Below are 17310 nucleotides of genomic sequence, written 5' to 3'. Positions count from 1 at the left end.
ACCTGCAGCGTCCTGCTTTGAAGATCAAAGTGGGTCATCAACTGCGCTTGACCAGAGGAACACGGCAAGAGAGCCAACTAGAGGTTTGAGTTTCAGTCTGAGCTTAAGTTGAGGACTGCGTCTGCCGGGTGCTCGGGGCCTGTCCATCTCCAGATCAGGATCCCTGTAGATCTTCAGCTGGTGCCTTTTCTTTTCCTTCCTCTGCTCTGTCTGGACCTCTTGTCTGACTGGTTTACTCTCTGTTTCTGGGTGGTTCTGAGGTTTGAATGATTGGTTGAGGTTTTCAGAGCTAACTTTTATTGATTAAGGATTTGTTTGGCAGGTGGAGGTGAGGAGTTTCTCATAAGAATCAGATGTTTGAACTGTTATATTTGACCATTGTGTTGATGATCATGTCACTAGAGTTGGCCATGTGTTTGTTTGTCTTGTTCTGAATGCTACACTGTGGTTATTGTCTTAGATTTCACAATGGGAGTACTAAACAATTCTCTGTTAAATACTTCTAGCAAATAATTCTGTATGATTGTTTTGGTGGGATATTGTTACGTGAGGCAAACAGGAATTACTAGGAAAAATAAAAAGTATTTTATTTTGATAATGTTACAGACCGACGGGGCAGTTTAAATGGACCACTGACAGTATTTTCTTGGTTTCAGGACATAAAGACAGTTTGGACCTCCAGCACTCCACACCCAAAGAGGGCTCCGCCTCCAGCAGACAGCAAAGCCCAGTCACACAGACCAGATCACAGGTGTGTGTTTGTGTGTATATATGCATATAAGTATGGTTGTTTGGTGCATGGACGGTATATACAATTTGTTTCCCAGAAGAGCTAGGACCTTTTTTCTTTTATCCATGTCATTCATATTGACATCCAACATGTTTTTTTAAGCGTGTCTGTTCAAAGTGTGTTCCTGTCATATTTACCTTTTTATGTGAACACTTTGTAGATTATTGATGATCAGTCAAACACTTGTTTTAAAGTTCCTTCACGTAGATTTTCTGATGTTCAAGTAAAAACGTGAACCTCCTTGTCAAGGTGGTGTCAGCCCCCCCCCCCCCCCCCCCCCCCCCCCCCTTTCAGCATTCACCATCATTTGCCAGTTACAGTCAAAATGTGTCACATCTAAATGAGCCACAGGGGAAACTGATTAGCAGAGGTGGTAATACAAACTTTAACCAAACTTCAACTAGATGCAGACTCTATTTGCTAAAAGGTGCGTCCAACCGGTGATTATCAAACTAACTTCCGCCTGGTGTCTGACCTGCAGTGACAGTGAGTTTGTTTCTCACGCATCGCATTGGTAGGGGTGTAAGAATATATCGGAAAAATCGAATATCGTGATATTATGTTTTGTGATACTGTATCGATTCTCAAAAACCCTGTATTGATTTTTAATTAATAGTTTACATGCAAAGATTAAATCAGTCAATACTGTATTTAATTTGCAAAGATATGCATCCTCTCAGTGTATGTGCCCTCTCAAAGTAGTGCTATGATTTTACAGAGACTGTGATAAATGAAAATACAGATCCCACTGTTCTAATTGCATAACATTTTTTTTTTTTACTCAGATTTTATGCACATAGTGGTGTGTTCTTTATACTATGACAGTTTTCCTAAAATTAGATTTAAAGAAATCGCAATATATCGCCTTGCTTACAGTATCGCAATATATTGAATTGTAACCCCTGTATCATGATACGTATTGTATTGCCAGATTCTTGCCGATACACAGCCCTACTGATTGGCTGTTGGTCTCTACTTTCCACAACTTATAAAAACTCGACATGCTGCTCTGACTGATTACTGTGAACGAATGATGGGATTTGTTGAGCTGAATCAGAGAGACCCTGATGCATCTCATCTCGTAATTAATGAAGTTACTAGATGATCCCCCTTTTTCTTTGTCTGTCTGTCTGTCTGTCTGTCTGTCTGTCTGTCTGTCTGTCTGTCTGTCTGTCTGTCTGTCTGTCTGTCTGTCTGTCTGTCTGTCTGCCACAGGCTCAGCCTGAAGGTCACGGTAACATCAGAGCAGTCAACTCCTACGCTGGCTTCACAGAGTTTGACAGAAACCCGGCTTTGCTCCATCCTGACTCCAGTAAGCTCACAAAAATAACACAAATAATACCAAGAAATGATCTGCTAAGGAAGTTATTTTTAAATATATGTTATCATTTTAATGCAGCCCAAAAACCAGCAGCTGCATCTGTTGATCCGTACATTTTTAGCGTCCCTGCTACGGTTACACATTATGATTTGTAATTGTTCATTGTGTTTTTGTAGCTCTGACAAAGAAGGACAGGAGCAGAGTGTCAGCTGAAGACATCCTCATCCACGAGGACCCCCGGGCTGCAGTACTGGTAAGAAATGTGTCTGATGAGTGTACTTTCATGTGTACAAAGTAAAAAAAAAAAACAGCAACACAACTCTGTATAGTTATATAACTCTTGTTAACTTTATTAATGCTGGTTTCTGTCAGTGTTTAACAACTTGTTGTTTCTCCACCAGGAAAGAGTTCAGGTCAAATCAGCCCAAGCCAGCAGCCTGTAAGTGTCCTCCCACTGGCCAACAAGATGTATACACACACAGACATACACACAACCCCGTGCTTCGATACCTGTGAGGAGGACCCTCATTGACATTCCCCAGCTCCTTATGCTAACCTTAATCATCCCAACTAAAAAAATCCCAACCCTTACCCTATATTTAGAGGACATAATATTATTTTACCTGTGCCTGTGCACCACGAGCTGCACCCTCGGGATGTAGACCAGTCCCCTTTAACCTAAACCTAATTCTAACCTGAAACTCAAAACCAAGCCTGAACCCTCAAACAGGCCTTTGAAGGTCTACCTGAAGGTGAGGACCGGCCAACATGTCCTCACTTTCCAAAAATGTCCTCACTCACAACGTCGAAAACTCAAATTGGTTCTCACAAAGACAGACGTTCAAGTACACGCGCACAAACCCACGACCTCTTTTTACTTATTTGAAACCAGCACTCACTTTATTCACATCACCCTATGTGAATGCATTAAGCAAGCTCCCGTGTAGATTCATGAACTAGACTGATATGCATGTAATCCGTTATGTTAAACTAATGTCTTTCTGTTGTCTCTGTTGTCTCTCTGTCAGGCGAGCCCCTGGGGAAGATGCATCAACAGGTAAGATGTGTTGTTTCACCGTAGTTCCCCCCGTCTTGCATGGTTTAGTTGAGTCAGACTGGTTCTGTCTGGATCAGCTGGTCCAGCAGCATTTACACGGGCACCGTTATCAAAGTTCCATTTTACCTTTCTTGGTATTCGATGCGTGTTTGTCTGTGATACAATCCATACTGTAACACCATCACCAAAAACATGAGGAAAAAATATTTTTTCTCCCCTTTTTTTCCAGTATTTTTGTGATGTTTTACTGGAGAATAGTGTGCGGTCCGATTGTGATTTGGCTTTAGCAACAGAAAGGAGAACATGTCATGTTACTTCCTGAATATTATAGAGTTTTTAGGAGGTTATCTGGGGTAGTCGGGGAATATCAAAGCTATTTAAAACCCAATACTCGCAGATATTGCACTGGATGATGATCTTTCAGTTGAAATAGAAAGCCCGACTGTTTTATAAGTAATTTTGGAACTTTGTTTATGGAAAATCATAGAAAAGGGAGTGAACTCTGCTGTACAATACTTCATTTATATATACTCTTAATGTTTCTAGATGAAAGCTTCACTGTGCTTTTGTTCTTTTGTGGTTACAGCCCCAGTTTCTCTCTACACGCCTCGACACAGCCACCTCGGAGCCAGAAAGGACTGTGAGTAACCCACACTGACTGACCAAACGGCACAACCGACTTCAGTGAACATTTTTGACTCATTTATCGATTAGTTGATCAAGAGAAAATGAAGCGGCAACTATTCTGAGTCCAAATGCCAAACATTTGCTAGTACCAGCGTCTCCCATGTGAAGCTTTTCTTCATTTTATATCATTGTAAATTAAATATCTTTGGCTTTTGGACTGTTGGCTGACCAAAACAAGACATTTAAAGACATCATTTCAGGATCTGAGAAATTATGATGGGCAGTTTTTCATTATTTCTTGACATTTAGTGAACTAGGCAATTAATGAAGCAATCAAGAAAATAATCGGCAGATAAATCTATAATGAAAACAGTCACTAGTTGCAGCCTCACGCTCAATATTTTGCACTGTATCTTGACAGCAAGACCAATAAACTGATGATAATAAGATTAAAATATTTGCAGAGATAACTATGGTCTATATTTACTTGATGTTTTGTTATTTATGAGAAAAAAGGAATATCCAAGAAGTTTAAATACATGTAAATACAAATGTATTAAATTGTTACCTAGCAACAGGGATGACTTGCAGGGAGTAAAATTGTTGCATCAAGCTTGAGCTGTTGTTGTGAAGTCGTGCAGAGACATCTACTGGTGGCTGCTGGAACAGCTCAGAGTGTTTATGTTGAAGCCTGAATGATTGTTTAGTGATTTAGTGATAAATAACATCAACTTATTCTGTAAAAAGATGAACAGTTCTCTTCTTTTTTCTCCATAGCTATTGGCTCACCTTTCAAGCCCATGGAAAGCTACCAGTACTCAGGTGAGACATGGAGAATAAGTTGCATCATTGGGTTTTCATGTACTGTTTTAGTTTCCAAAATCGATGATTGTTTTTTTTGTTATATTGAAATATTGCATTTAATTTAGGGTGTTGTCTGTGGGTGAAAATGATCAGTGTTTCACTGAGGCAATGAATAATCCTACAAAGTACTTTCACCTCTGTTCACCCTCAGTTGTTTTTAACCTGTTTGTATTTTTCCGCCTGCAGCTGTGGAGCGCAACAACTTGATGCGGCTGTCCCAGAGCATCCCCTTCACCCCGGTGCCCCCTAGAGGTAAGTCTGCGTCACGGTGCATTCCCAGGCGTGTCAGGTCAGGTGAAAACACCGCAGACAGCTCTGCGAAAAGACAGCAGGGCAGTTGGAGAATGAGGAAGTTTGGATGGAGATAAGAGATGTGTTTTCTACATTGTTCTTGCAGCTGTTTGCTTCACAGTCACACCCAGTCTTTTGTGCATGTGTGTGTGTGTGTGTGTGTGTGTGCGTGTGTGTGTGTGTGCGTGTGTGTGTGCGTGTGTGTGTGTGTGTGTGTGTGTGGTATTTTTTTGACAAGAACAGTTAAGCTTCACAATTCAGGTACACCTCCCTGCTGAACAGGAACTACTGGTTTTAATGTTTTGGCTGTTACAGTTTTGAGTGGCAGTCGTGTTGTTGTTGCAGTTTGCTGTTTTTGTTGTTGTCGCCGTGAATGTCTTGAAGTGTAAATGCTTGTGAGTCTCGTGGTCCATGCAGTTTCTAGGCATTCCGTCATGATGGTTGTTAGGAGGTGATTATGCTGCATATGTGTGTTGCAAAAAAACGCATCATACAGTTACAGTATGATTTAGAAATGGGCACCAACATGGCGACAGTTATATAATATATTATTATATTATTAAAGCAATATTTTTACTATTATCATTTAATCCAAAGACTCCTGTAATGTAGTATGAAAACTAACCTGTGCTAAACAGTTCAATGCTGTTTTTTTTGCAGCATTCAACTCAAAGTTGGAGACAACTCATGATAAAAACATGAATCTATATGACCTTACAAAAGCAGCGAGCAGAAACAGTGAAGTTCAGAAAAAAAGGGTTTGAAAGTTGAAGATGCTTAGCCAAACTGTAACAGATATTTAAGCTGTAAAATGTTAATGTCATGCCTTTTTAAGCTGATTAATAATATTTGTCACAGACCTTAAATTAAACATTTAGATACTGCATGTTTTGACCATCTAAAGGGCACTGGGATCACACAGTATCAACAAACAAAATGCTCTATTCTTTGCATTTGTTGTCCATTTGAACCAATGAGCTAGTTTAATAAATGAACCTCAAATGAAATACATTTAAATGTCATTGAAATGTAGCCAGCTTTATCTCAACATCATGAATTCCTTCGGAGGCTGCTGCTACTCTGCTAAGCTTGGCGGGTTACATTTTTTTAGAAGGAGTACTTTATCTGGTGTTGGCCTTCATTTTTTTATTCCGCCGGGCTGGATCATGTGTTCGTCGTGGTCGTTTATGCATGTGTGTCTGTCAGTCCGCAGCTAATCTTGCATACTACTAGACCAATCAGCTTAATATTTATTTGTTTTCATTTCTGACTGTATTTCTTAAGAACGTCTCGTGGTTGCGGTGGTTCACAATTTGGTCTTAAAGCTTCTGAGGAACTGGAGTTGTTTTGCAATCAGCCATCACACTTCCTCTACTGTGCCGTTTCATGGCTCTCGCTGACGCACCCAGACAAAACTGTCTCTGTGCCACTTTAACACTATGCAGGTAGTAAAAACTGGCTTGTTCACATGTCTGGGCGTACCTCTTAACTCCCTCGTTGTCCCTGGCTCAAATCCAACCCGGAGACATTTTTTGTATGTCATCTCCCTCACTTGCTCTGTCCTCACATTTCCTCTCTGTCCTCACATGTCAGCCAGAAGCACTTTATAAACAGATACCAGATTTAACAGAAATCTGTGAAGCAGTAAGATTTTAAGTGTTTAAGTTAGGGCTGTCAGAGTTAACGTGAAAATAACGCGTTAACGCAAATTAGTTTTAACGCCAGTAATTTCTTTAACGCAACTTGCGATTTTTAGGGTGTGGTAGACAGCTCAGTTTTAAAGCTAGAGTGAAGATACTGGCATCATATGAAACTAGAAAACTTAAAGAATCCATTGGTACCGACCATGTCATACTAGCTTGTTGTGAAGGAGGCTAGATAACGCTCCAAACTCATGCGATTAATAGCAATTAAATATTTGAATTGATTGACAGGCCTAGTTTAAGTGTGTTTTTTGTTCTGAGGGATGTGACGTAAAGCCAGCTGATTCAAGAAACATCAAACTAACGCTGTGTTTATCAGTGTGTGTTACTCACCTGCTGTTGCTGTGTGTCCCCTCAGGGGAGCCGGTGACTGTGTACCGTCTGGAGGAGAGCTCCCCCAACACCATCAACAACAGCATGTCTTCCTGGGCCCAGCGGGGCCTCTGTGCCAAAATAGAGTTTCTCAGCAAGGAGGAGATGGGAGGAGGACTCAGACGGGCCCTCAAGGTGCTCTGCACTTGGTCAGAATACGACATCCTGAAACCAGGACATCTGTATATAGTCAAATCCTTCCTTCCTGAGGTGGTCCAAACCTGGCAGAGCATCTACAAGGAGGACACTGTGCTGCACCTTTGTCTCAGGGTAGGGAGCACAGACACACCCACTGTAGACCCTCCGCTGGCTGTAAGATGTTACGCAGCACAGTTGGGCTGGGCTTCACAGACCCCCGTCTGAAACGTATAAGCTTATCTTTAACTAGGTGTTGCTGTGGTTTGAACTCTTCTCTCTACAGCTTTTTGTCAGCACCTCGGTCAAACAATCAGGGTCTGTCACGTTAAGATGACAAAGTGTCATCTCTAGAAGTATTTTGAAAAGCCTTTAAAAAGCTCTATCTTAAATGCTGTTTCTCTGCGTCACTCCAGGAAATTCAACAACAGCGAGCTGCTCAGAAGCTGACATTTGCCTTCAACCAAATCAGGCCGAAGACGATCCCGTATTCACCGAGGTGAGCACGCATGCAAATGGATTTGCAGAGCACGGACACAGAAAACCTATTCACACACATATCTTAGTCATCTTTGTCATATTTTCATATCATGACATGTTTTTGTATGATTATAGATGCTATGCACTGCCGAGTCACACATTTTGTTTAGCTCATTGTGGTTTGGCAAAGCCGCATCGGCATTTGTTTCGATTTTATCAAGTTGGCTGTACAACATGTGATTTATGTGTCAACGCCCAACTTGATGAACACACTTCTCTGTGTGCTAAGCAAACTGACAGCAAGCAAGCCAGATACTGAACAGACAGAAATGGGAGGGGTATTGATCTTTTTATATCATCAGCAAGAAAGCGAACAAGCGAATTTCCCAGAATGCCAAACTATTCCTTTAAAGGATCAATACATTTGGAACCCTATGACATTATCTGATCACGGCTTGATTTCAAATTAATAATTTATATTTCCTTTTTCACAATTCTAAACGCACGAACGGTAGAGTCACTTTAGATGCAATGCAGGTTTTTTAAAGACAGAATTCTTTGTCGCTGTTAAAGCCTCGAATTAAGGAGAGAAACCCCGGAAAAAACATTGTTTTTCATGCACTTTTCAATTGCTTTCAGACAAGTGGAAAGAAAACATCCAAAATACACATTTAAGTGTTTATTTTACTACTTTGTAAATAACGTTCTTGTATGGTCATTTTCAAAGGGTGTCCCTTGACCTCTGACCTCAAGATATGTGAATGAAAATGGGTTCTATGGGTACCCACGAGTCTCCCCTTTACAGACATGCCCACTTTATGATAATCACATGCAGTTTAGGGCAAGTCATAGTCAAGTCAGCACACTGACACACTGACAGCTGTCGTTGCCTGTTGGGCTTCAGTTGCTAAATGCAGTACCTGTGAGGGTTTCTGGACAATATTTGTCATTGTTTTGTGTTGTTAATTGATTTCTAATAATAAATAAATACATGCATTTGCATAAAGCAAGCATATTTGCCCACTCCCATGTTGATAAGAGTATTGAATACTTGACAAATCTCCCTTTTGAACAGATAAAAAATGTTAGTAATTGCGATTAAATATTTTAATTGATTGACAGCCCTACTTTTAATACAAAATATAATTGTAAAAGTTTCAGGGCGATATCTTTAAGTTACATTTTTGACCCTATTCACCTGGAATGTCCCCTTAAATGAACAAAGGAGACTTTTGTGGGAACATGAAACCTGAGTCGTCCGTGTGTTCAGGTTCCTGGAGGTGTTCCTGCTCTACTGTCACTCTGCTGGACAGTGGTTCGCTATAGAAGAGTGCATCACTGGGGAGTTCAGGAAGTTCAACAACAACAACGGAGATGAGATCGTCCCCACCAACCTCCTAGAAGAAACCATGCTGGCCTTCAGCCACTGGACCTACGAGTACACCCGCGGAGAGCTGCTGGTGCTCGACCTGCAGGGTAAAAACTCTCGACTCACTCACATATAACCACAGTGTTTTTTTTTAAATGGCACTTTATCACATGGATTAAACATTAATCAGTTGTGGAGATGTAGTTCTTCTGTTTCCTGTATGTGACAAATGTGTTTAAATTGAATGTCCCTTCTCTATTGACTACCTGTTTACTTACGTCTGTGTGTAGGGGTCGGGGAGATTCTGACAGATCCGTCAGTTATTAAGAGCGGTGAGAAGGGGTAAGTGAGCTTTAAATAACTTTTTCAGCTTCTTGTGGCTTAATATCATTAGGCTGAAGAATTAATTGATTAGTTGATAGTTAATAATTAATCAAGACATTCCCTTGTTCCAGCTTCATGAACTGAATTTCTTTTGGTTTTTGACTTTTGCTCCGTCAAACAAAAAAGCATTTAGGACTTAAAGAAATTGTGACCAGCATTTTTCACTATTTTCTGACATTTTATACTGTAGACCAAACAAATAAAATGAGAAAATAATCATCAGATTAATTAACAATGAAAACAAATTGTTAGTAGCCTTACAATATTTAATAAAATATCAACTTTCCAGCTGCTTTTTATAGTAATTTTGCACCAAATGACCACAGTGTGACTCTTGCAGATCCTATGATATGATATTTGGACCTGCCAACCTGGGGGATGATGCCATTAGGAACTTCCGAGCAAAACACCACTGCAACTCCTGCTGTCGGAAACTCAAACTTCCTGGTGAGGGATATTGACCCGCTGCAGTTCAGTTACCTTAAACTAAATTACATCACAAATGTGCTCAAAATCTTCAAGCTTCAAGGCAGCATTTGGATAATTTAAAGATCTCCTCCACACTTGTTTTAAGACATAAAAATACTCTGCTTAAATGAGATGTCTCTTCTATGTAATAAATTAAGTTGATTGCCTTAAATCTTGTGTGCTTTGGACCTGCTCTCTGAAGTCTCTCCTGTTACAGGACAGCGATGCAAATCTCAACGTAGACAAAAACAAAGTTACAAATATAAATTTAAGATGATATAAATTATAATCTGATGCAACATGTTGACTTTTTTTTTCCCCCTTCTTCTTCCAGATCTAAAGCGTAACGATTACACACCAGATAAAGTAACGTTCCCACAAGACGACCCTCCCAACCCAGGGGGCGGCGTCAAAGAGACCCGCCAATCATTGAGGCTGATGCTGTGATCGGTTTAACGCATGAGTGAGTGAATGATCATGAGGCGACACTGGTCTGATTGAATTTTTAGTCAAAGCCAAGGAGCAGAGAGGCGCGCACCCCAATCAACTGGAAGAATCACACCTGCGTTTCCATGGAAACCAGTGCATGCAGACTGTATCATGTTTTTGTTGATCCCGCCAAAATGCTGTGTCGAACACAATTCAACCATCTAACCTTTGTGTTTTTTTAGTACATAAATGAGGAAAAGAAGTTTTAAACATATTTTGTACAAGTTTATGAATATATATATATATATGAACTGGATATATCGACAGGTACAATATCATTGCAGAGGGTTTATTATTTATTAAGTTTGAGAAGTTGCCTTGTTTTAAGAAAAAAAGAACAAATCTAAGTGCATTGTACATCTGTTACAGCAGCTTCAGAGAGGACAGCCTGCTGAGATTCAGTCACTGCAGCACTGCAGTTTGCCACCAGATCATTTTTATAAATGTGTAAAGACTTGTATCACAACCTTTTATCTCTTAGTTAATGAACAGATTACATGAATTTGAAAATCTTGTAAAATATGGGCAGATTGCAATGCAACTTTTACAGAACAATGTATGTAATTTTATTGTATTGAAAGTGTGTCCACCAAAATATTTCTGATAGTTTTTATTGTTACAAAGGTACTATTGCTATATCTTTGTCATCAACTATTGTATGAGCAAATTACAATCTAGTGTATCTTATAGATACTGTTATCTGGCATGAGCTGAACAGATTAAAATATTTTATTCAGGGGAACTGACAGACTTAAGGGTATTACTGTATACATTTTGTACTGGACATCATTTTAAACAAATAAAAATGTTAAAAAAAGATAAAGCAACATCACTCAAGTCTTATAAGAATGTGTTTCAATGCGTGGCCAATATTCAGATTAAAATCATTTAGTAGTGGGCTGTGAAGAAGAAAACGACTCATATCTGAAAGATTTTAATCCACAGTTCTGATGTTCAGTATAAATTAGAGGTGAAACATCTTTTTGCACACAAAGATCAAACTTAATTGGGGCCCAAATGTGAGGAATTGATGCTTTTCTTTGTCACTTATTTTGGATTTGGACAGTTGTTCTGATATAACAGTCAATTTCAATGCATCACTTATTTTCTGAGATCTTTTTTTTGGGGGGGAAATTCTTTTTATTCCTTTTTTTTTCAAACATAGCATAACAAACATAACAAAACATAACACTGGTGCCATAATACAAAACGTTATATCTTACATTTAATACGTACATACATATAAACACACATACACATCGCTTCCCACTCCCACACAGAAACTGGTCCAGCCTTCCTCCCACTCCGAGAGATAAAGTTACAGAAAAAAGAAATTAATTAATTGGTTAAAATTAAAGGTAATAAGTACTATAATAATATAATAATAATCATGGTATAGATAGAAACCTTTAAAAAAAAATAATTAAATAAATGTAAGAGAAAAAAAACAGCACATAGAAAATAATAATTAGTAGTTAAATAAATACCATAGAAAGGTTAAGTTAAGTAGATTCTATGTAAGTAATCCATTGATCCCATATCCTATGGAAAAACTGTGGGCTACCTATTATAGCATAGTATTTCCTGAGATTTTAGGTACAAAACGATGATTCAATTGATCGAGCTGCACTGTGTAAAAAATGTTCCCATCTTAAAATATTGTGTCCACATTGAGGTGTCTGTAATACCAACCCATGTTTTTATGCATGCAGATTTTTTTTCACAAGCGGTGGCTATCACTGTCCAGTAAATGTTAATTAAAAATGTTTCCATGGCTTTTGAGGCCGTCATCAGCAGAGCAGAGCAGAGCAGTGCAGTCCTGCAGATTGTTGAACATATGCCTGCAGATAGAGAGACAATGAGTCTGGTGTTTGAACAGAGGTATCAGATTCCTCAGTTGGACAGCAGCTGCTGGTATTTGAATCCACAGACAATCACCTCTGTTCAGCTGAACTCAGATCAAACTGATACCCTGCTCACCTGTGAGATAGTGACGGTTGAGCTAAGGACACGTGCTGGTTACCTCTTTAATTTTGCATGTCTACTTTGGTTCACATTTTTCCAGTGTATCTTTCTACAACACTAACTTGTCCATTAAGTACATAGTTTGGAGATCTTAGTCCTGCAACTATTTCTCCACATTGATTTCCTGCTGAGATGCAGCAGATAACAGAACCTGTGAATTTTGCACAGAAAAGACTTAACAGGATGTCCACTTTATTTGACTACACATCACCTTTTTGTTTTTGCACAGAAAGACAATTGTGGATTTTGTCCTCTGTCCTCTATTGGAATAGCATTAATGAGGCATGGACAAGAGGAATGATTAAAGCGACCAGTAACTCTTTTAAAAGTTGGCACATGAGTATTAGTACATAATGTACTGTGACTTTAATTATACTAGACAATCCTGGCAGCCAGGTGCATGAAGGTTTACCCTCCCATTGGGTGTGGTTTACTTTATAATAGTCCAACAATCGTGACTCTGCATTTTATTCAGCTCATCTTCGGACTGCAAGTTCACATCTCTGCATCAACTACAGGCTTGAGGCTTAACAAACCAACCCAACAACCATGGGTAAAATCACTGTCGACATTGAATATAGGTAAGTTTATAACTTTTATATTGTGCTGATAAATGTTAATAGTTAGGACGGATTGCAATAAACGCATTAAAGTTTGGTGGTAGATTCATTTTGCATTTCAAATTAGGGCGTAACAGTGTGCGCAATAGGCTTCATATGCGCACTTATAGCCTACAGCTTTAGTTTTCCAGTTAACTAACGATAGGAATAAGTAGAAATACATCTGGGTAGACTTAAATAGATATAAATCATGTTGTCTGAATGCAAAAATAGCCTACTTTTCTCTGCATTGAACTCAGCTTCCGCTGTGCGTAAATCCATCATGGATATGAGAGTTTTTATGTGCCAATAATATGGTTTATTCTACTAATGTGCGTTCCTTTGTGTTGTTTGGTGTTCCAGTGGCTCAGGATGAGGCTACGGGTCTGCTGTCAAGACTTTAGCTGACGCACTCAAGGCGATCCCTGGCGTGGAGGTGGTGACACGCGAAGGGAGAGATGGTAAGCTGCTTTTTCTTTTTCTCCATTTAAACGGTCTGTATGTATGGAGGCCCAATTCTGCCACGAAAAGAAGATCAAATAATAGGAATGAGAAAAATAAAGTAGCCTACTCATACCAAACCACGGGTTAGCCTACTTAGTTTTTAAAGACAGTGGGAAAAAAATTCCAACCTTGTTTCACTTGTTCTTTTTTGTTTTTTATAATATGTTTATTGGGTTTTCTTATTTTCACAAATACAATAAGAAGAAGAATTTAAAAAAATTAAAAAAAACACTGGTACAGCTCCGATCAAAACATGTATGTAGGAGGTCATAGGAAATAGTCCATAGTTAAGTCAGGCTATTTCTTGTTAGGGTGAATGAGCCTAATGTGGGACATTTTTTTTGCATTTCCGATTTTTGGAATATATTCCGATATGAAGCCAATACATTAATCCACACCCAGTACCACTCCGAAATCCCCAGGATGTGTCCTAATCAAACCAAAAAAAAGAAAATGCAGATATCATACTCATAAAAGAATAGGCAAATAACAATATAGAGTATAGTTACACACTTTTTTTGATGAACAAACATATCATAAACATATCCTGATTTATAACTAGCAGGATTGTTTCATTAATAAGAAATTTATACCTTTAACATTAAAGGGACTATTTGTAACTTTCAGAAATGCCGTTAAATCAACGAAAGTCAGCGTCGGGCTCGCGCTTGTGCTCGCTCTACATAGACATGAACGAGCATCGCTCAACAATTTCACCTGCTTGGTAGTAATGTTAGCTGACCAGACGAAGGTCTCTCCATGAATCACTGCTGATCCTAGTGTTGGCTTTTCCAAAGTCAAAAATGTCAAAAATATTTTTGAATGTTTATGTGTCAAAATCCGTATTAAAATATTAAATTTTTCAGGTTTCATTGTGGTGACAGGATTTATAGTCTTCTAACTTTAAGCAGTGCAGTGACATACTGTGCCCAGTCTCTCTCAGATAAACCTGTTTTACTACTGGCTGTAGTGCACATGCAGATAATATGTGTAAATAATGAACTACAATATAATGAAATGACATAGATACATTTAAATTTTTGCGTCTCATTTTTCATCCCCACAGGCAGCTATGAGGTGACAGTGGATGGTAAACCCATCTACTCCAAGCTTGGCGGTCGAGGGTTTCCTAAATCTACTGACGTAAGTGTGTTATTGAGATAGATATCTACTATTTTTAATAAGTGACTTCTTGTTTATAGTATGACATAGAAAAATAACTTGAACTTAATCAGAAGGGACTGCTTGTAATTTTCTTATGAAAACACACTTTTAGACTGCCGGTTTTATATTTTGGTGCTCTTCAACAACATTTTCCATAAGTAATAATTACCTGTTCAGAACATAACTTTGGGTTAGTGTTTTAATAACATTTCTCAAGTAACAATATATTTTTTTACATCTAGAAAACTCTTTTGGTACAAAAATGTAAAGCAGTCAGCCAATACTTTCCATGAGTCATGTTACACCCGACTGCGTTCTTCACAGCAGTGCGTTGTAGGCTTTTGTGGTTTGGCCTCCACACCCACATAGCCTACTTTAGAGAAACCTGACTTACCTAATTACCAGCCGTGACAGCGATGCTGGTATTGTTTTCACCTTGTGAGTCTGTGTGTCATCATGGCAAAATGTGGACCTGGACACACGTAGTGTGTCAGGAACTACCACAGAGGTAGTTTTGAGTACTTTGCCAGGTGTTTATTTGTCTGTGGACAGATTTTGTCACCACGATAGCATCACAAATGTTTAAGATGCAGTAAAACCATATGCAGATAAAACCATAAAAATGTTTACCTGATAATGGCGCTAAATGAGAAGTCAGAGGATCACCAAAGTGATTACAATTCATCCTGAGGGGAACATGAATGTGTGTAGCAAATTTCATGTAAATTCATCCATCACTTATTAAGATATTTCTGTTTGGACCAAAGGTGGACTGACAGACATTGACTGACAGAGCTACACTGCTATAGCATGACTAAAAATAAGCCAACAGATGAAAAAAACTTTAAAAATGTTTTGTGTTTCATGTGACCAGGTGGAGGAAATAGTAAAGAAGGTGAAGGCAAAGCTGAAGTAACATGGATGAAAACTTCAATGAGCTCTTAACATTGGAAGATGGAGGTTAACAGCTGTATTCACACTGCAAGAACAATGGTTTGGTTTTTATGGGTCAGACTACATTCTCTCACAGCTGCTTATCAGAATACAAAAGTGAACTCGAACATTAAAATATGACATTAAAACAATTTAAAAAAATTTAATTGTGGACCAAAATCAAAACACCGTCAGCCATGAGAAGAAGATCAGACCATACATCTTCACTGTGAATACAGAAGATGATGAGAGCAACTCTGAGGAGCCAGGCACTGATCTGCACTTCTATTTTATGAATGTACACGCTAAAAATCATGCGGTGTGTACACGATGCAAGTCTAGAAGCTTTTCACCTGACTCTGGAGCCTGAGGAACTGCTCTCATCATGTCCGTCTGGCATTTACTCATAAATATAACGTCTCTACAGCTGCATTTACTCAGGAATGGAAAATTTAAACAATATAATTCAATCAAACAACATATGTTTTCATATTAAGCTTTTCTCTGTTTAGATAACGCCAAAGGTTTCAGATCTGTGACATGATTGGGCACAAATTTAAAGGAATAGTTTTGACGTTTTTGGAAATTCGCTTTCGTACCAAGAGTTGGCTAAATGAGAAGATTGATATGACTCTGCCAGCAGCCGGTCAGCTGAGCTTAGCAGAAAGGCTGGAAACCGGGTTAAACAGCTAGCCTCCCGTCAACACAATCTGCCTACCAGCACCTCTAAAGCTCACTTATTAACACGTTGTATCTGGTTTGTTTAATCCATACAAAAATCAGAGTGAAAAAACGACAATTTGCCGTTTGATGGGGGGGTTATGTGCTGGACTCTTTCTCGGCTTGGACCAGCAACTTCCTGGAGTGTACTGGTCCAGGCCAAGAAATAGTCCAGCACATCACCCCCCCTTTAAAATGGCGAATTATCGTTTTTGCACTTCTGGTTTTTGTATGGATCAAACAAACAAGATATACAGTAACATGTTAATAAGCGGGATAATGTGCAGCTAGCGGGTCATTGTTGTGAAAGAAACCCCGACATGGCGATGCCGCACCCTGACGCAAAGCGAGAGGGTCTGTCATCGCCCTTAAGGGGTTTCTTTCACAACAATGACCCGCTATCTGTACATTATCCCGCTTATTACACGGCTACTTACTGAAGAAATCAGAACTGCGGCCATAACAACGGTCTGTTCTGACCAATCAGAATCGAGTATTCAACAAAGCTGTGTAATAAGTGAGCTTTAGAGGTTCTAGTAGGCGGGTTTTGTTACCGTTGAACAGAGCTAGGCTAGCTGTTTCCCCCTGTTTCCAGTCTTTGTGCTAAGCTAAGCTAACCAGCCGCTGGTTTTAACCATATATTTGCCATACAGTTGTGAGAGTGGTATCGATCTTCTCATCTAACTCTCCGCAAGAAAGTGAATGATTTCCAAGAATGTCAAAATATTCTTTTTTTAATTTTTGCGGTGGTCAGACATATGTGCCGCTTATTTCCTCTCTGATTTGGTAAAAAATATTGAACCTTTCATTGTTGGATATTTCCACAGCACCTTACACCAGCATTAAGGCGTGCATTCGCTGAATGGGTGACCACCTTTTTTAACTAAAAATGCCTGTATTTATGGGCTTGTACTCTTCATGAACACAGACTCATTCTTTTCTAATTATCTATTTTATCACTGCTACTAAATATATACATGGACTATATCACCTGGATGGTGTTTTTTAATAAAAA

At 39.0% G+C, this 17310-nt stretch overlaps 1 protein-coding gene across 3 annotated transcripts in view; it reads left to right on the top strand.

Moving 5' to 3' along the window:
- Positions 1-11177, top strand: part of trpm7 (transient receptor potential cation channel, subfamily M, member 7) — a 48319-nt gene extending 37142 nt beyond the window's left edge. For all 3 annotated transcript variants that reach the window (XM_074611364.1, XM_074611355.1, XM_074611349.1), the window contains exons 27-40: positions 657-751; positions 2006-2102; positions 2288-2364; positions 2513-2550; positions 3140-3168; positions 3755-3808; positions 4573-4617; positions 4846-4911; positions 7012-7295; positions 7577-7659; positions 8911-9116; positions 9300-9351; positions 9734-9840; positions 10196-11177. In XM_074611364.1, the coding sequence (XP_074467465.1) occupies positions 657-751; positions 2006-2102; positions 2288-2364; positions 2513-2550; positions 3140-3168; positions 3755-3808; positions 4573-4617; positions 4846-4911; positions 7012-7295; positions 7577-7659; positions 8911-9116; positions 9300-9351; positions 9734-9840; positions 10196-10308 (1346 nt within the window). In that variant the 3' untranslated portion in view covers positions 10309-11177. The remainder of the gene's footprint in view (positions 1-656; positions 752-2005; positions 2103-2287; positions 2365-2512; positions 2551-3139; positions 3169-3754; positions 3809-4572; positions 4618-4845; positions 4912-7011; positions 7296-7576; positions 7660-8910; positions 9117-9299; positions 9352-9733; positions 9841-10195) is intronic.
- The last annotated feature ends 6133 nt before the right edge of the window (positions 11178-17310 follow it).

Source organism: Sebastes fasciatus, chromosome 2, assembly GCF_043250625.1.
Source record: "Sebastes fasciatus isolate fSebFas1 chromosome 2, fSebFas1.pri, whole genome shotgun sequence".
NCBI classification, from domain to species: domain Eukaryota; kingdom Metazoa; phylum Chordata; class Actinopteri; order Perciformes; family Sebastidae; genus Sebastes; species Sebastes fasciatus.
The sequence above is the reverse complement of the archived record's forward strand: the minus strand, read 5'-3'. Positions and strand labels throughout refer to the sequence as shown.